The sequence below is a fragment of the Nycticebus coucang genome, chromosome 4 (genome assembly GCF_027406575.1).
Source record: "Nycticebus coucang isolate mNycCou1 chromosome 4, mNycCou1.pri, whole genome shotgun sequence".
Classification (NCBI taxonomy): domain Eukaryota; kingdom Metazoa; phylum Chordata; class Mammalia; order Primates; family Lorisidae; genus Nycticebus; species Nycticebus coucang.
Genome location: NC_069783.1, coordinates 37,522,680 through 37,542,506, shown reverse-complemented (window position 1 = coordinate 37,542,506; position 19,827 = coordinate 37,522,680). Strand labels below are relative to the sequence as shown.

The 19,827-nt window shown below is 38.7% G+C and overlaps 1 protein-coding gene across 1 annotated transcript in view; it reads left to right on the top strand.

Annotated features, from left to right (window-relative positions):
- Positions 1–19,827, top strand: part of CDKL4 (cyclin dependent kinase like 4) — a 63,484-nt gene that overhangs the window by 25,134 nt on the left and 18,523 nt on the right. The window contains exons 4-5 of the mRNA XM_053587350.1: positions 11,860–11,932; positions 18,428–18,518. Of these exons, the coding sequence (XP_053443325.1) occupies positions 11,860–11,932; positions 18,428–18,518 (164 nt within the window). The remainder of the gene's footprint in view (positions 1–11,859; positions 11,933–18,427; positions 18,519–19,827) is intronic.

Below are 19,827 nucleotides of genomic sequence, written 5' to 3'. Positions count from 1 at the left end.
TTAATACAAAAGATGTAAAGTCTCCATCTTTTTTAATGGCTGAATAGTATTCCATGGTATACATATACCACAGCTTGTTAATCCATTCCTGGGTTGGTGGGCATTTAAATTGTTTCCACATTTTGGCATTGTAAATTGAGCTGTGATAAACAGTCTGGTGTAAATTTCCTTATGATAAAATGATTTTTTTTCTTCTGGGTAGATGCCTACTAATGGGATTACAGGATCAAATGAGGGGTCTAATTTGAGTTCTTTGAGGGGTCTCCAGACTTCCTTTAAAAGGGTTGTATTAGTTTGCAGTCCCACCAGCAGTGTAACAGCGTTCCCTTCTCTCCCTATCCACACCAGCATCTGCAGCTTTGAGACTTTGTCATGTGGATTGTTCTCACTGGGTATAGGTGACATCTCAGGGTGGTTTTGACTTGAATTTCTCTGATGATCAGGGATGGTGAGTATTTTTTCAAATGTTGGTTAGCCATTCATCTGTCTTCATCAGAGAACGTTCTGTTCATATCTCTTGCCCAGTGGTAGATGGGATTGTTTACTTTTTTGTTGAATAACTTAAGCTCTCTGTATTTTGTAGTTATCAACCCTTTGTCAGATTGATACTCTGCAAATATCTTTTCCCATTCTGAAGGTTGTCTTTTTGCTTTACTTGTATCCTTACCTGTGCAGATACTTTTCAGCTTAATTAAATCTCAAATTAATTTGAGATTAACAAAAAAATTTGTTAATTTTTGTTAATTTAATTAACAAAAAAATTTGTTAATTTTTGTTGTTGTTGCAATGGCTGCTAAAATCTTTGTCATAAAATCTTTCCCTAGTCCAACATTGTCAAGAGTTTTTCCACACTTTCTTCTAAGATTTTTTATCGTTTTGTGTTTTAGATTTAAGTCTTTTATCCATCTTGAGTCAATTTTTGCTAAGTGGCGAAAGATGTGGGTCGAGTTTCAATCTTTTACATGTGGTTATACAGTTCTCCCAGCACCATTTGTTGAGTAGGGATTCTTTTCCCCACTGTATGCTTTTGTTTGGTTTATCAAAGATCAGACGGCAAGTAGACTCTTGGTTTTCTAATCTGTTCCATATGTCTCTGTCTCTATTTTTGTGCCACCATGCTGTTTTGATTATTGTAGACTTGTAATATAGCCTGAAGTCTAGTAGGGTGATGCTTCCAACTATGTTTTTATTACTAAGAATAGCCTTAGGTATACAGGTTTTTTTCTGGTTCCATACAAAATGAAGTACTATTTTTTCCAGTTCCTCATAATATGATGTTGATATTTTAATAAGGATTGCATTGAATCTGTGGATTGCTTTGGGTAGAATAGACATTTTGACAATGTTGAGTCTTTCCAGCCAAGAGCATGGTATGTTCTTCCATTTGTTAGTGTCTCCTGAAATTTCTTTTCTTAGGGTTTCATAATTCTTTTTGAAAAAATCTTTCACCAATTTTGTTAGGTATATTCATAAGTATTTCATTTTCATTGAAGCTACTGTGAAGGAAATTGTGTCCTTGATTTGCTTCTCATCTCGGCTGTTATTGGTGTATACAAAGGCTACTGATTTGTGGATCTTGATTTTATACCCTGAGACATTACTGTATTTCCTGATGACTTCCAGGAGTTTTGTGGTTGAGTCTCTAGAGTTTTCTAAGTATAAAATCATGTCATCATCAAAGAATGAGAGTTTGGCCTCCTCTGCCTCATTTGGATGCCCTTTATATCCTTCTCTTGCCTGACTGCATTGGCTAGAACTTCCAGAACTATGCTGAGTAACAGTGGCGATAGTGGACATCCTTGTCTGGTTCCAGTTTTAAGTGGAAAAGTGTTCAGTTTTATTCCATTCAGTATGATGTTAGCTGTGGGTTTGTCATAGATGGCTTCAATCAGCTTAAGAAATGTGCCACCTATGCCTATTAAGTGTCATTGTTAGAAAAGGATGTGGAATTTTGTCAAGTGCTTTTTATTGGGAGGATCATATGGTCTTTGTTTTTACTTTTATTTATATGATGTATTGCATTTGTGTATGTTAAACCAGCCTTGCATCTCTTGGAAGAAGCCTACTTGGTCATGATGTATAATTTTTTTAATGTGTAGCTGCAGTTTATTAGATAAGATTTTGTTGAGTTTGAGTATTTTGCATTTATATTCATTAGTGACATTGATCTGTAGTTCTCTCTTTTAGTTAGGTCCTTTCCTGGTTTTGGAATCAGGGTGGTGTTTGCTTCATAGAACATGTTGGCAAAGGTTCCTTTCTTCTCAATGTTTTGGAACAGGTTCTGCAGTATAGGTACAAGCTCATCTTTGAAGGTGTGATGGAATTCTGATGTGAAACCATCTGGTCCTGTGCTTTTATGTTGTTGTTGTTGTTGTTGTTGGAAGATTTTTTTATTGTTTCTGCAGTCTCAGTGCTTGATATTGGTCTGTTCAAGAGATCTAATTCTTCCTGGTTAAGTCTAGGAAGATGGTGTGATTCTAGGTATTGATTGGTCCCTTTCCTCCACATTGTCAAATTTCTGGGCATAGAGTTTTTGGTTGTAGTCAGAAATTATCTCTTGTATCTCTGTGGTATTGGTTGTTATTTCCCCCTTTTTGTTTCTCATTGAGGTTATTAAAGATTTTACTTTTTTTTTTTTACTTTTACTTTTTTTTTTCTTTTTTTTAGAGACAGTCTCACTATATCACCCTTGGTAGAGTGCCATAGCATCACAGCTCACAGCAACCTCCAACTCTTGGGCTTAAACTCTCCTGCCTTAGCCTCCTGAGTAGCTAGGACTACAGGCGCCCACCACAATGCCTGGCTATTTTTTGTTGCAGTTTGGCCAGGGCTGGGTTGGAACCCGCCACCCTCAGTATATGGGGCTGGCGTCCTACCCACTGAGCCCCAGACACTGCCCAAGATTTTACTTTTCTATTTCTGGTTAATCTGGCCAATGGTTTACTTATTTTATTTACCTTTTCAAAGAATGAACTTTTTCTTTCATTAATTTTCTGAATGATTCTTTTATTTTCAATTATCTCAAGAAGTAGAAGATAAAGGATTTTCAGTTATCTCAGAGGTAGAGGATTTATTTCTGATTTAATTTTGGTTATTTCTTTTCTTCTGGTTTAGGATTAGATTGTGCTTCCTTTTCTTTTTCTTTAAAATAATTTATTACATTGTTGATGTTTTCTTTTTCTGTTTATCAGACGTAGACGTCTAATGCAATAAATTTCCTTCTTAGCACTGCTTTTGCTATGTCCCTCAGGTTTCGGTAGCTTGTGTCTTCATTGTTGTTATGCACAGGGAAGTTAATGATTTCCTTTTTTATCTCTCCCTTGACCCAACCATCATTCAGTATAAGGTTGTTTAACTTCCATGCCTTTGTGTGGGGATGGAAATTTTTGTTGGAATTGAGTTACACCTTCATTGCCTTGTGGTCTGAGAAGATACAAGGTATAATTTCAATTCTTTTGATTTTGTTGAGGGTTGGTTTGTGTCCTAGGATATGATCTATTTTGGAGAATATTTCATGGACCAACAAGAAGACCATACATTCTTTAGCTTTGGAATGGAGTGTTCTGTATGTGTGCATTAAGCACAGTTGTTCTAGGGTCATGTTGAAGTCCCTTGTATCTTTGTTTAGTTTCTGTTTAGAGGATCTGTCCAGCTCTGTAAGGGGAGTATTAACGTCAACTGATATTATGGTGTTATAGGATATTATATTGCTCTGACTAATTAAGGTCTGTTTTAAAAATGTTCGAGTTTTTAAGTTGGATGCATATTTAGAAATGAAAATGTCTTTTTGTTGTATTGTTCCCTTCACCAATATGAAGTGTCTGTCTTTGTCTTTTTTGACTTTATTTGCTTTAAATCCACTTGTATCTGAAAACAAGATTACAGCCCCTCCTTTCCTCTGATTCCCATTTGCCTGAAAATTTGTTTTCCATCCCTTCACCCTGAGTTTTATTTTGTCCTTCAAGGCTAAGTGTATTTCCTGCAGGCAGAAAATGGGTGACTTATTTTTTTTATCCAATCAGCAAGCCATGCCTCTTTAGTGGAGAAGTCAAGCCATTAACATATATTGAGATAATTGTTAGGTGTGGTGGAGTTCTATTCATCTCATTTTATGAAAGTCCCATGCTTAGTTTCATCTTTTGTGTCATTGTGGAAGCTAGGTTTTGTCCTTTAACTTCTAAACAATGGATGGTAGTCCACTGTGATGGTCACCGTGGAGAATAGGTCTCAGTATTTCCTGTAGAGCTGCTCCTGTTGTGGCAAACTTCTTCAGTGTTTGCACATCAGTAAATAACTGGATTTCTCCATCACTTTTAAAGATTAGCTTAGCAGGATATAGAATTCTGAGCTGAAAATTGTTTTGTTTAAGTAGGTTAAAGGTAGATGACTATTCTCTTTTGGCTTGAAAATTTTTATTTGAAAAGTCCATGGTCACCCTGATGGATTTGCTCCTGAGGGTCAATTGGCATTTATTCCTGGCAGCTTGCAGAATCCTCTTTTGTCTTGACTTTGGACAGGTTCTTGACAATGTGTCTTGAAGAAGCTCTGTTTGAGTTGAGATGACCTGGAGTTCAATATCCCCCTGAAAAGAGTGTGTCAGAATCTTTGGTGATACTTGGGAAATTTTCATTTATGATATCCTCCAGTAGGGCTTCCATTGCTTGAGGATGCTCTTCTTCCCCTTCGGGGATACCTATAATTTGCATGTTTGAAGGCTTCATGAAGTTCCATAATTCTCTCAGGGAACATTCTGTTTTCTCTCTCTCTCCTTTTTTTTCTGTCTCTTTAACCTGCCTGTGTTAGTTCAAGAACTTTATCCTCTAACTCTGAGATTCTTCTGCATGATCTAGTCTGTTATTGATACTTTCTACTGCATCTTTAAGTTCCGTGATTGACCCTTCAATTCCTTAAGATCCACTATATCCTTTCTGTATTTTCATATTATTCATCTCTTATTTGATTCTGTTTTTGGATTTCCTTTTGGTTATTTTCCACTTTCTCAGCAATTTTCTTCATTATTTTTACCATCCATATTTTAAATTCCCTTTCTGTCATTTCTAACATTTCTTTATAGGTAGAATTTCCTGCAGTGGCTACCTCATGATCCCTTGGGGGGAAGGGGGTGTTGCTCTATTCTGGTTTTTTATGTTGCCAGGATTTTTCTGCTGTTTCTTCCTCATGAGCATTTTCTTTTTGTCTATTTCCCTGCCCTTCTTTTTCCTTTCACTTCCGTCTGCTCTTTAAGTTACCGTGCCTCTGACCTAAGGTAAAGGACTCAAAGGATGAGAAGAGTGAAGAGCAAGAAGGGATAAAAGGTAAAAAAAGAGAAAAGAAAGAGGGTGAGTAAAAGGGAAAATTGACAAAAAGAAGAGAGGAACAGAAAGAAAAAGGAATAATAGTGGTGTACAGTAGGGTACGTGACCCACGCCACAAATCCCAACCTCTGCGGGGCTGGGTTGGGTGGGTCCCTTGAGATCTGGACCTCTTTGCCAGTCTGAGCAGACACGAGACCCCCATCCCTACCAAACAGACAAGAAAAACAAAAATACTATAAATCAAAACAAAAAAACCTTAAGGGACAAAATTGGGGGGCAGAAAAACTAGAAAAAATGAATCCCTTATTATTAAAGAAGGAAACAATGACAAATTATAATTATATAAGGAAAAAAAGAAGAAAGAAAAAGAAAAACCTGGGGGGGAGTCAGAAAAAAAATTTTTAAAGAAAAAAACTCTCTCTCTCTCTGTATATATATATATATATATAATAAATTAATATAATATAATATTGCTATATATTACCTGAGCAACAGGTGATCTTCTGGGACATGAGATGCTAATCACAATGCTGACACTGATGTATAAGATGGAGACTGGAAGCCTCTGTCTTGCCAAGGAGACTTGGTCCCATCTTCCTGACTTCTTTGCCCTCAATCCCCACAGGGTTGGGAGCCTGAAGCTCTCTTCAGCCCACTTAATGGACACACCTTGACCTTTCCAAATTGTGTCCTTTGGCTACACAGTGGCTTTCCCAGGAAAGTATGTGTCACTCAGATATTCCCAGGAATGGCTGCCCTGCTTATTAGGTGTGCCAGAACCAGCCTCACACTAGGACCCTGAGGGCCGAGCCTGCAAGGCAGCCTTTCCACAATGGTTGTGCCTGGCCTACAGCCAAGCAACAAAAGCTCCGCTCCACCTGGTGGCTTAGTCCCACCTCCTGGGCACTGTTCAAAATCGCTTGCTTGCCCAAGGTACCTCAACCAAGTACCCAGGTCCAAAAAAGAACCTGCCGGGCAGGCCTTCCCTGTCTGCAAACTGTCATGGCCATGGCCATGGCCATACCAGCTGTCCTCATATGCAAGTACTTGCCACTCCTCTGTTTCTGACCTCCTTTTGGGGTCCTAAAGTCTCCTGCTGCCTCTCATGCCCCTGAAGGGATATTTCTGGGCAGAATCCACAAGCCAGGAGTGCCTGGAGTCTTTTCTTCCCAATCTTACCATGCACAGCTGCAAAGAAGCTGTTTCTAGTCTGCCATCTTGTTCTGCCCTCACAAATTAATTTTAAACTTTAAACAAAATTAAAAGACAAATGATAGACTATAAGAAAAACGTAAGAAACGCATTGATACTGTAATTTATAAAGAGCTAACGAATTTTTTAACAAATCAATGATACAGAAAGTTTAGCAAATAAATAGTGTATTTTTGTACTCATATCTTTATAAGTATACAGAAAGAAAGAAATACATTACTGGGGGAGCACCACATCCTGACAGCAGTATGGTAGTGAGTCTCTGATAATGAAGGGGTTAGAGTCCTTTGAAATGGCTTTCCAATTTCCATGGGGAAAATGGGATCCCTGGATGACAGGGACTGCGTAACAACAGTACTTCACCTACAGAAGCTGTAAGAGGCAACAACAGAGTGACATCAGAATATTAATGTAACCATAGGTTCTCTCAAACCAGAATAGATGGGCAGATCACTAAATTTTCATTTGTTCTGTATGAACCAGTGACTAGAGGCCTGGCTTGAGTGACCACAATAACCAGTTCACAGCCAACAGAGCTTCATGAATAAAGGAGTGACAGCTGACCTCAGGCAGCTGCCCTGCAATAGTAGCATGCATGTGTATTTATTGTTCCTCCTACCCTACCCTAACATGACCCTGGCTGTTTACCGTGACAGTCGTGTACTGGGAAAAGAGAAGTCTTTCAGGAATTATTGAGTAATGCTCTGAAGTACAGCCAGTCACCAGTTTGAAAGCTGCTGTTATTCCCCATTCTAATTCTAAGGGGAATTAGACCTTAGTAATGGTCAGGGATGAAGTGGAATTTTGACTTAAATCCATCCCATGGTAGTTCCCGTGAAATCCATCCTAGCAAACATTTCCCCATTTCCTATGAAGATAGTTGTAATAAATACACTAGTAAAAGGAAAAAGAGCCAGGTGGCCCTCTGATCCAAGAAATGAAAGCTGTCGTGGAACAGGAGAGTAGTATAAGTATTTGGAATGCTGCTTTTGGGGTTTTTTTTGTTTTGTTTTGTTTTGTTTTGTTTTTAAGACAGAGTCTCACTATGTCACCCTCAGTAGAGTGCTGTGGCATCATAGCTCACAGCAACCTCAATCTCTTAAGCAATTCTCTTGCTTCAGCCTCCCAAGTAGCTGGGACTACCCACCACAACACCCGGCTATTTTTTGTTGCAGTTGTTGTTTTAGCTGGCCCGGGCTTGAACCCACCAACTTCAGTGTATGTGGCTGGCACTGTAACCACTGTACTACAGGCACTGAGCCGTTACCAAAATTGAAAACTGAAAGCAATACTGCAGATTTGGGGAAAAGCATAGATTAGCGCTACCATTAAGTGCTTTGAGGAGACATAGTTGAGAACTTGGGCATATTGCCTATGACAAATTCTCTCCAATACTTTTATCTCTTCCAATCTTTGGATTCCTTCCTCCTCTTTGTATTTATGAATTTCTGGAATCTTAGCTTCATTTGGCACAGGTAACCATTTAATGCAGGCTTCAACCAGCCAGTTCAACAATCAGCTGGAATCAATCCAGGCAGTCTGCTGAAACAGAATCTCTAATAAGTGTGTCTATATTGTTATACTCAACCCAATCTAAAGTCATGTTTCTTCCTCTCTGGTCTACCACTCATGAAATCAGTTTTCTCTTACATTTCCCATTATAAATCAGCAACATTTAGTAGGTTTTTTGTTATATAAGTCTTCTGTTCTTCTGTTTCACTTTGTAATAGGCCCCCCTATTTTAGGCTCCCACTGTAATAAGCCGGGTCCATGCTTTAGTTAAGATTTGGAGACTTTGTTTTTTGTTTGTTATTGTTGGGTTTTTATTTTTTTCTCTTTTTCTTTTTTTTTTTTTGAGACAATCTCACTTTGTCGCCCAGGGCAGAGTGCCATGGCGTCATAGCTCACAGCAACCTCAAACTCATGGTCTCCAGTGATCCTCTTGACTCAACCTCCTGAGTAGCTGGGACTACAGATGCCCGCCATAATGCCCAGCTATTTTTAGAGATAGGTTCTCACTCTTGCTCAGGCTGGTCTCAAACTCCTGACCTCAAGAAATTCACCTGCCTCTGCCTCCCCAGAGTGCTAGGATTACAGGTGTGAGCCACTGCACCCAACTTTGGTTGTTTTTGAGACAGTCTCACTCTTTTGCCCATGCTAGAGTGCCATGGCATCAGCCTAGTGCACAACAACCTCAAACTCCTGGACTCAAGTGATCCTCCTGCCTCAGCCTCCCTAGTATCTCAGACTATAGGCACACACCACAATACGTGGCAAATTTTTCTATTTTTAGTAGAAATAGGGGATTCGACTCTTGTTCAGGCTGGTCTCAGATTGCTGGTCTCAGATTCCTGGCCCCTCAAAGTGCTGGGATTATAGATGTTAGCCACTACACCCAACCCTTTGATTTCCTTTCAAAGGCTTTGAATTTCGAGTAAAATCTAAATTTCTTACCAAGATCGTGATCTTTAAGGCCCTCCATCCATCGATCAGCCCCTGTCAGCCTTCCCAGCTCCTTCACCCATACATCAGCACATGGGCCTCCATACTGTTTTCCCCACACTCCAGTTCATCTGCACCTCAGGGCCTCTTGCTATTCTTTTGCACCTGTTCAGTCCTTGTTCGCAGGCCTTAGTCCCAACCATCTACCAGCCTCATCTGATCCCAAACCTTTGTCTTCTGAGCCCATGTGCGTGTTAAAACCTAGATGTTTAGGGCATACTCTTCTCCATAAACTTCTGAAATATTATTTTATTTTTACACATGAGGAAAACTGAAGACACAGAGAGCTTAAATAACATGTCCAAGGTTATAAAACTAATAAGCAGCACAGTTGGGATTTGAACTCTGGCAGCCTATCTCACTGTGTTCCAAATAGCACTATTCTTCCTGCCTCTTATTAAAAACATGTAAGCAATGGTCTTTCCATTGCTAGGTAATGGAGGTAGGTAAAGGAGGGGGAAGAACAAAGTTATATCAGAATTCATTGCAAGAAATAGAAATTTCACATAAAAAGGGATGTAATACAGAGAATTAAGCGCTTTCATGAGTCCTTTCTAGTTAAAGGACTAGAATTGGTAGGGTTGCCACTGGGCCAGTGATGTCAAGGGCATGCCCTTGTAATTGTGATCTGAGATGGGGAAACTACTCTGAAAAAAACACCTCTGTATGTTGGTTACTATTTCTCTACACTCACTCCACCCTCACACGATGGCATCTTGTAGCTAGTGTCTTAACTGAGTCCTGCACAGGCCATCTCACCACTCTGTAAAGCCAGCACATCTGCATACATGCAATTTTTAATAAGTTATCCAAAAGTACGATTTAAATGTCCAAATGTGATAAAATATTAAATTTGAGTGATAAATATGTTTGCAGTATTACACAATTATAATTTTTTTAATGTAAAAATATCCTTCCAGTGGACATTTAGTAAAAGAAACCCTTGTGTTTCAGCTTTTTGAAGCTATGCAAACATCTCCATCAACAGGGCTGAAAGACAGACAGCATATAGAGAAAAATATTTGCAGCATATATAACAGGCTCTGATATACATCGAGTCTTCACAAATCAAAAAGAATAAACGGACCAATTTAAAAATCTGCGAAGGCCATGAAAAGAACATAACACAAAAGAAGAAATGTAGCATCCCATGATCATTTGAAAATTAATCATTACTAAGAATTAGTGAAATGGAAATACAAATGAGAATGAGATATCTCTTTAACCACAGATTGGCAAACATGATATTGACAAAACCAAACGTTGCAAGACAAGGAGAAGACGGGGATTTGTGTGCACAGATGTGCGGTGGGAGTGTAAACGGGCATAACCTTCCCCGGGAGAGGGTAGCTTGGCATGGTAAATGTGAAGGCATCGTCATGGGACAGTGATGTGGGTGACACTAACAGAAAATTTAAAGGGAAAGTAATTGTTATAATTTGCAGAGCTGGTTACAGAAAGTAGAATACTCCCAGACAGAATACAAATTTCCCAGATCCCCAGTTCCCCAGTGGAAAAGACACCTGCCAGGATATTTTCCAAAAGTTTCTACACACAGTGATGACTCTGCCAGCGACAACACACTCACACCTCCCATTCTGCTGGGTCCTTTATTCTCCCTGGCCTCCTCTGTAAACCTGCCTGTTTGCCAGGTACAAAACTAGTACAAAACAACTCCAGCACATGCTTGAATGTTGACCACCACCATGAGTTGGATGAATTGAAGAGCCATCTGCCAAGTGTACCTTTTTTCCTCCAAAACCAGGTCTTAGATCCATCTAAAGTTCATTCCTATAGGATCAAAATGTAATATGTGCCTACTATTGATCTCAGAAATCTCACTTCTAGAATTTATCTTAAGAAGAAAAGTTACATAACTGTAGTAAAAAGGATGATTACAGATATTCATTGAAGTATTTCTAGTACTAAAACTTGGCTCAACCTAACTGCTAAACAGTGGACACTAAGTAAATCATGATACATCCATAAAATGAGCTCAGTAACTAATAGGGATACATGTTAGGATTTGACCTTCATGCATAAAATGTTTCTCAGAGAAGAAACAGAATGGGATGGAAGAGCAGAAAATAAATGGGCGGCTAGGCAGGCGTCAAGAGAAGACACCATGGAGATACTCATAATTTTTACATTTTGAACCATATGAATGTATTTATTTAAAATTAAAGTTAGAAAGTAAATGCAGAAAGGCTCGGCGTCCATGCTCAGTGGTTAGGGCACCGGCCACATACACCAGGGCTGTGGGGTTTGAACCCGACCCGGGCCTGCTAAACAACAATGACAACTACAACAACAAAAAAAATAATAGCCAGACGTTGTGGTGGGTGCCTGTTGTCCCAGCTACTCGGGAGGCTGAGGCAAGAGAATCGCTTAAGCCCAAGAGTTGGAGGTTGCTGTGAGCTGTGACACCGTGGCACTTTACTGAGGGCAACATAGTGAGAGTCTATCTCAAAAAAAAAAAAAAGAAAGAAAAGAAAAGAAAGTAAATGCAGAGAGAGAAGAACAAAGATGCCTGAAGAGATAGTCACTGTAAGTTACAACAGCTATTTTAGGTGTAGCAAGATTTTAGTCAACAGAAAGGAACTTTTTGCCCCTTTCTTTACTTTTCTATATTGTTTGAATTTTCATAAGCATATATCATTTTATTGATATAAAAATTTTGAATAACAAGAGAAAATTAAGTCGTAATAACACTTTTGCACGGTATTCTTTGGCCATGATAAGCTCCTACCCTTTTACTTCTGTCCCCAGGCCTTGCTTCTGGAAAGCCATCCTAGGAGTTTTCATTTCCTTTTTTTGTTTTTTCTCTCAGAGTTGCTGATGGAATGATCAAAAGTGTATTATGGCAAACACTTCAAGCTCTTAATTTCTGTCATAAACATAACGTAAGTAACATTTTCTGATGTTTTTATTAATTTCTTCATGATAACTCTTTTATCCTAAATAGCTCAGAGTCCTAAATTTGAAGAGCTAAAAGCAGAGGAAATGTGAGGCAAAAAAGATGCATTGTTTATGGCCCCTTTCTAGTTTCTATAAAATCAAATTAATGATCCTTATGAATTCAAAGCTTGGGTAAATATGTTTCCTTTTACCACAGTACTGATGACTCTGATGATTATTTTTAAATTTGGTTAAAATCATTTGTCAAGATATGGGTAGAAGAATCCACCATGGTACTTCTTTTGTTTTTACATCTTTAATGTCTTTTCTCTTCCTGTATCTTTTTTTATTTTAATTTTTCAGGGCATTAATTTTTTAAAGCCACAGTTCTCAAACTTGAGCGTGTAGCAGAATCACTTAGAGGGCTTTTAAAAACACAGCTGGCTGGGCTCCATCTCCAGAGTTTCTGCCTCAGTCGGGACTGATAATTTGCATTTCTAACATTTTCCCAGATGATACTGAAGCTGCTGGTTGAAGAACCACACTTTGAATACTACCATGTCATAGAAATAATTTTGGCTGATTACATCCCGTGTGTAATTTGACTCATCACTTCACCTTATTTCCTATAAATTAGAATTTATATCTAGAGGCTTGATCATACTCAAGTTTGGATTTTTTAGATAAGAACACTTCACATGCGGTGCCCTACACTTCATCATGTTAAAATTGATTAGTGAGCTTGCATGGTATTCGTTTGGCCCTCTTCATTGTTAATGTCCCTGGGAGGTTTTTTCCTTCATGGTCTAACATCCATTGAAGACTTTTGCCTGCATCTAGTATCTCATTAGGGTTAAAATACAGCAGTTTTCTAATTCTGTTATCCCTTCCGAATTTATTAATTGAAACTATTTGGGAAAGAGCTTACCCTAATGGACTCTGGCTGCTATAAAATACAATAAGACGAATATGTGATGATTCCTTTTGTCATTACCCAGGGCAATGAGTTGATGTCTTTGCAGCCTCCAGAAGTGAACAGTGCCAGGTCTTGGGGGTGCGTGAGGCACCCTGTGAGTGTGGATCCTAGCACTCTGGGGCGTTTTCAGTCCTTTGCAGTCATTGTTCTCTCTGATGCTTGACTCGTCCTATATCAGGCCAATGAGCACTCCTGCAAGTTGGCTCCTCGGTACTTTTGCTATAAAAATAGCTTTTAAAAAATATCTCTAGACCTTTTGAGTTGGTGCCTAGACAGAACAGCGCTGAGGCAATGATACAGAGTACCATATGGGCCGTTTTGATGCCAGTCGAATGCCTGCCATAGTAGGCTAGGATTGCTGAAAAAGAAATTCCAAGACCATGGAAATAAACTGCGATACTTAGAGGAAGCTTTCTTTAGATTTAAGAAAGTCAGTGAAGTTTTTATTAGCTTGAACCAAAAGCTTTTATTTTCTATTAATGTAGAAGGATGTCATTCATAAAACGCACAAATCTATTTTTCATAATGCAAATTGTGCTTTCAAATACTTAATAAAAATGATGCCAAATTGAATTCCTATCTCTGTCACTTTCCACCATACTAGAGGGCACCTGAGTTGCTACAGGAGTTTTATGGGCAGTTAAAATGGTTTGCTAAAATATTATTTACCGGAGGTTTATACTTTATCCCTATATAACCAGAAATTTTCCTGTGTATTAGGTGATAAGGTTGAATGCAATGTCTGTGGCTGCTTTATCTTTGTATCTCTTTAGTGCCTAGATTGGATCTTTTAATGTAAGAGATGCTCACTAAATATTTATCGAGTCTCTGGGTGAACGGATGAATGAATGAATGAATTGATCAATCAGTAGTAAACTTGCTAGTGACTTACGATTTCCAACAGACCCAAACATTATTGTAGCTCAATGCAACTGCCATCATTTCTCTGTTTGCAATAACACATTCTATATCTTGAGCTTGAAAATATTGAAAACATCCTATAGATAATCTATGTCCTCTATTAAAAATGGATGATTTTTCAGACAAACTTCTGTTCCTTCCAAGAGGGAAATGACTTCTGAACTCTGGTTATCTTATTATCTTAGGCTATGATAAACCTTTGTGTATCTATCTTGTATTTTATCTACAATTAAGATGCATACAGGCTGGGCACATTGGCTCATGCCTTTTATCCTAGCACTCAGGGAGGCCAAAGTCCAGAGTTCGAGACCAGCCTAAACAAGAACTACCAAAAAAAAAAAAAAAACTCTACCAGAAAAAAAAAAAAATAGAAAATTATCTGAGCATGGTGGCACACACCTGTGTTCCAGGTACTCAGGAGGCTGAGGCAGGAGGATCACTCAAGCCCAGGAGTCTGAGGATGCAGAGAGCTATGATGTTACCACTGCACTCTAATCAGGGCAACGTTGTGAGATCCTGTCTCAAAAAACTAACTAAATAGGGGTGGCTCCTGTGGTTCAAGGAGTAGGGCGCCGGTCCCATATGCCGGAGGTGGCAGGTTCAAACCCAGCCCTGGCCAAAAACCACAAAAAAAAAAAAAAACTAACTAAATAAATATAAATTAAATAAAATGTATACAAAGGAAAAAAACTAAGTTAAGTCATATATAAGCTGTTACAATAATATATCTAAAATCTTCATACTCGGCTCACTATGTCACCCTCCGTAGAGTGAGGTGGAATCACAGCTCACAGCAACCTCTAACTCTTGGGCTTAAGTAATTCTCTTGCCTCAGCTCCCCAAGTAGCTGGGACAAAAGGCGCCTGCCACAACACCTATCTATTTTTTTGTTGTTGTAGTTGTCATTGTTGTTTGGCAGGCCCAGGCTGGGTTCAAATCCACCACCCCCAGTGTATATGGCTGGCACCCTAGCAGCTGAGCTACAAGCACCAAGCCTAATCTGCTTATTTTTAAAATGACCCTTATGATACTCTCAAAGCATAGGAAAGGCAGTCTGGGTGTGGTGTTGCTGCAGACGCACAGCTGTCAGCCTGTAGAGACCGTGGGCCTCTTACCGTCTCCAGAGATGTGGTCCTAAGTAGGACGGTGGAGGAGGCTAAAGTAGTCAGGGGTTACTGCCTTGCTATGCAAAGTGTGGTGCGAGTGCAGTGCTAGAGATCCCCTGGGAACTGGTTAGTATTGCAGAAGCTCAGGCCCACTCCAGATCTACCGAGTCAGAATCTGCATTGTAATAAGAGCACCAGGTGATCTGTGTGCACGTTAAATTTTGAAAAGCACCGGACTTAAGAAAATAGATAACTAAAGTGATCCATTTAACATTGTTATGAATCCATGGATTGTTAAATATTTGATGTGCTAATTAGAGAACATCTGCTTCAACTCAGGCAAAACTAGAGTGATTTCTGAGCTATGAAACGTCCATCAGCATCTTGTTGATACTCACACTTTGGCTGCCAAGAAGGAGTCTCTTTTCTCTCTCTTTGCCACATGAACTTCCGTCCCTAAGCTCAAAGAGAATGGCTGTCTCAGATAATAGAAAACTATTTGTTGTTTAGTTGAGCTACGTAAGAAGCAATTTTTGGTGTGGAAGTTTCCAGAGATGATTTTTTTTCTTATTTTTTTTACATTTATTTCTCTTTACCTTGTTCCATCATTGGTGTTTAATGATTCTCCAAGTTGAAGGTCAGGATACTGTGGGTACCTCTTCTTGCTGGCTTGTGGGCCATTAAAACTCAGTGCCTGTGGCTCAAAGGAGTAGGGCACCAGCCCCACATGCCGGAGGTGGTGGGTTCAAACCCAGCCCTGGGCAAAAACTACAAAAAAAAAAACAAAAAAAACAAAAACAACTGAGATTGTACATTAGCCACAGTATCTCAACCTGAGCAATGTTTGCTAAACGCTGTGCATAAAACTCAAGTTTATTAAAACTCTTCTGTTAGCACAGACTTGTATGTTTCTTGTTTTTTGGTGGAAGCTGATTATAAGAAGTCATTGCCGAGAGTTTATCTTGAGTGTGGCTTTGCAGTGGGGAAAATGGATGCTGTGTCTAAGTGCCTTCTGGCCCCCAGCTTTGTTTCTTAGGGCTCCAATTATTTTACTCCCTTTTTTCTTTGTTCAATCCATCCTATCCAAAGATGGATATCCTAGCCATCTTTATCAGCAGCTTCTCTTACCTACACCAATACCAGTAAATTTTTCTGTTTCTTTGAGACTTATCAGTATTTCATTTGTCTTTGTATATTTTTGTTGAAAAATAAGTGCTGTAAATTTCATTGGATTTTCATTAGATCAAAAAAATACAAATATCAGCATGAAGTCATTTACTTTGTAATGTCACATGTAGTCTAGAAATTTTAGAATTTGATGCAGACTCCTTTGAGGGGCATTTGAAATTAAATAATGAAATCACCAACTTTTGTAAATGAATTACAAGCTTAGAGTGTTAGTCCATGTTTCATAAATATGTTGTTTAAAAGACAGGATATTAAAACTGCATTGGTTTACATTCCAACAATGTGTTTTTTAAAATTAGTATCTAAAGCCTTAGGATTTAAGAGGCCTAAAAAAGTTTCTTCTAACTATTTTTCATATAAATTATGAAACAGTTGACAGTGATTAAGACTAACTGGGAAGAAGCTTCTGTTCCCAGTGCCATTTTTGTGACTTAGAGTGAATTTAGGGTTCAGTTTTTTCTCTTCCTAGATAGCTATTATAGATGCAAAGAAAATTATTTCAGAATTGTCAATTTGACAGGAATACTAAAGAGACTGACAGTGTGGCAAAGAAGTAAGGCAGAAAGAGTTGATTATTGTGACACTTAATTTGTGGACTCTGTCAGTAGCCACCTGCAGTCACAGGATTGTGGCAAGGATGAAATAATTGTAGTGAAAGTGTTTTGAGAAGTACAGAGCTCTGTGTAAGGGCCAAGATGTAGAAGATCAGTATCTTTTTCATCCATTTTCTTTATTGAGAGGGCAGACAAACTGGAAAGAGAAAGTTCTGAAGAGTAGGGCTTACTACAACAGAATTACTCTGCTGTTTACTCACAGCACTTCCACTCCATGGAAAACCATTTCTGGAATTACGATGCATGAGCTTACTCAGCCCCCAGCTTGGCCTCCTCATGTCCAAGGAGCAGTATCTGCTTCATTCGGAGTCATTATGATGAGGCAACAAATCATGAGGCTGCCACCTATGAGAGAAGAATGGGAACTTCTTTGAGATGAAGGCACATTCATTGTGGGCCCTGCTCTCCCAGGAGGGACTCTGGCAGCATTGTGGGGGTATCTTAGAAGAATTTCTGATCATTCCAGCCTAGGTCATTATTGAGGATATCTAAGTGAGTAATACCCATCCGCTGGTGCTGAATGCTTAGGAATCTTTGAGAAGTAGGCAACTGTTCATCCCAACTTACCCAAGAGAGTTCTGGTTTGTGCCCATTGTCCTGGCATGATTATTAATTAGGCTCCCTTTCACACTTGAAAGCACCGTGACTGGAATGATGCATAGAAATATAACATGGTCATGTGAATTATAAGTGAGTTCTGGGTTTTGTTACCATTTAAATGCTTTTTAATTTCTCAGATCTACAGTAGTTTTTCAACCTGAGTTGTGATTCTTGAGTGGCAGCAGTTTTTATTAGAGGTATACTGAATCTAATCTTGTTTAGGGTTTAACCTTTTACAGTTTAAATAGGACCCAATAAAAAAGGGAGAGAAATAATTATATGATCCTTACTTCTCTAAAAAACATCAGGCCAGGCACAGTGGCTCACACCTGTAATCCTAACACTTTGAGAGGCCAAGGCAGGAGGATACTTAGAGGTCAGGAATTCAACGCCAGCCCAAGCAAGAGAGATCCCCATTTCTACTAAAAATAGAAAAATTAGCCGGGCATCCTGGATACTCAGGAGGCTGAGGCAGGAGGATTGTTGAACCCAGGAGTTTGAGGCTGGTGTGAGCTAGGCTGACACGATGGTACTCTAGTCTGAGCAACATAAGACTCTTAAAAAAAACTGAAAATTTTCATATACAACTATTATAATTTTTATTTCTTAAATAACATAGCACCATTTATATATGTGTGTGTATATCTGTTTTTCTCTCAGTACAATAAGATTTACAAGTGAAAATTAGCAATTTAGTCCTTTCAGAGAAAAGAAGGAAACCCATGATTGTTTTCATCTCACAGGCTTTTCTTTTTGAGACAGAATCTCATTATGTCGCCCTTGGTAGAGTGCGGTGACGTCACAGCTCACAGCAAGCTCAAACTCCTGGGCTCAAGCGATTCTCTTGCCTCAGCCTCCTGAGTAGCTGGGACTACAGGTGCCCGCCACAACGCCCGGCTATTTTTAGAGATGGGGTCTTGCTCTTGTTCAGGCTGATCTCAAACCTGTGAGCTCAGGTAATCCACCCACCTCCCAGATTGCTAGGATTACAGGCATGAGCCACCACACCTGGCATCTCACAGGCTTTTTATCCATCATTTAAACTAGTGGTTTCATTCTGATGGCTCAGAAAAATAATCAAATATTATCTTACAGTGTATTCACAGAGATGTAAAACCTGAAAATATTCTAATAACTAAGCAAGGAATAATCAAGATCTGTGACTTTGGGTTTGCACGAATTCTGAGTAAGTAGCAATTTTTTACTGACTTTATCTGATTCATATTAAATTCTTATTTTAGATATTGGGTGTATGTTAATGTTATATTATTGTTATTCAAAAAAGAAAATATCTCTTTAGCCTTTTAGTACATTAGTTTGCATTTCAACTTTGTTCCATTCAGCTAAAATTTATTGGATCTCATCTTTATATGCTTTGTCCTATAAGAGTGGGAAAGAATTATAATAGCACTTCTGCTCTTCATGCCTTTATAATTTAAAGTAAAAGAAACAAAGACTAATACAAGATGATTAGCAATATTGTACTAAAGTGAAGGTGCAGATGGTTCCCTGGAGGGAGATATTAATGTGGGCAAGAGTGGATGAAAAAAACTTCACAGAGCGGGTGAGACTAGAAGAGTAAACTGAAAATTAAAGAAAAAGGATGCAAAGACAGTGCTAAGGAAATCTGCCCAGACAGGGAGGACCTCAAGGGAAAAGGAGAGACAAATAATGGTTTTTCCCTCAATCTGGAAATTTGCAGCAGTATTAACAACATACAACTTGCAATATGGGTGCGGATGTAATACTTCCTAACAGGACCCAAACACAGGTGACTTGGCAATGCGTTTTTTAGGGTTGGGCAAAAATCAAAAACTGATCAAAGCTTTCTGAGGTTGGTATGCTTCGTAGTGTAAGGGAAAATAGGACTTCGTAGAAAATAGGACTCTAAAGATAATTGGTCCCTGTGCCACGTGGCTGAAAAGAAACATAGACCAACACTGGAAGACATCAAGCTTTGAGCACTGCACTTGGTACCATGGTACATTCTCATCATGAAACGCTGGGCAACCGTTAGCAGTGATGTTTATGGAATTCTCAGTGGCATCAGAAAATGTTAAAATGTGGTAAGTGAAAAAGGAAAGCTAAACTTATGTTTACAATGTGATCTCAACTATTTAGGAAATACAAAAAAAGAAAAATAATAATTGCCAAAAAAAAAAAAAGAAAAACTAAGGCAATACATAGAAAAAATATTGCTGGAATATGTATGATGCCCAACTTAGGAAATTAAGTAGGTAATAGTCGTATAATACAGTGGATATCTGTAACATCATAGATTGGGGATTTTTTCTGGAAATCTATTTTATACTACAAAAATACCTAATTTAGTCACAGAAATAAGTGAAAACCACATATATGACATTACAAACGTTAAGAACATAAAAGAAACATTCCATATAAAAGTTACCTCATAAATAATACTTTGGGGGGATTTTTCTTCATGGGCTGGCTTCTTAAACTGGCCATTCTTCTGAAAGTATAAATATATTTTA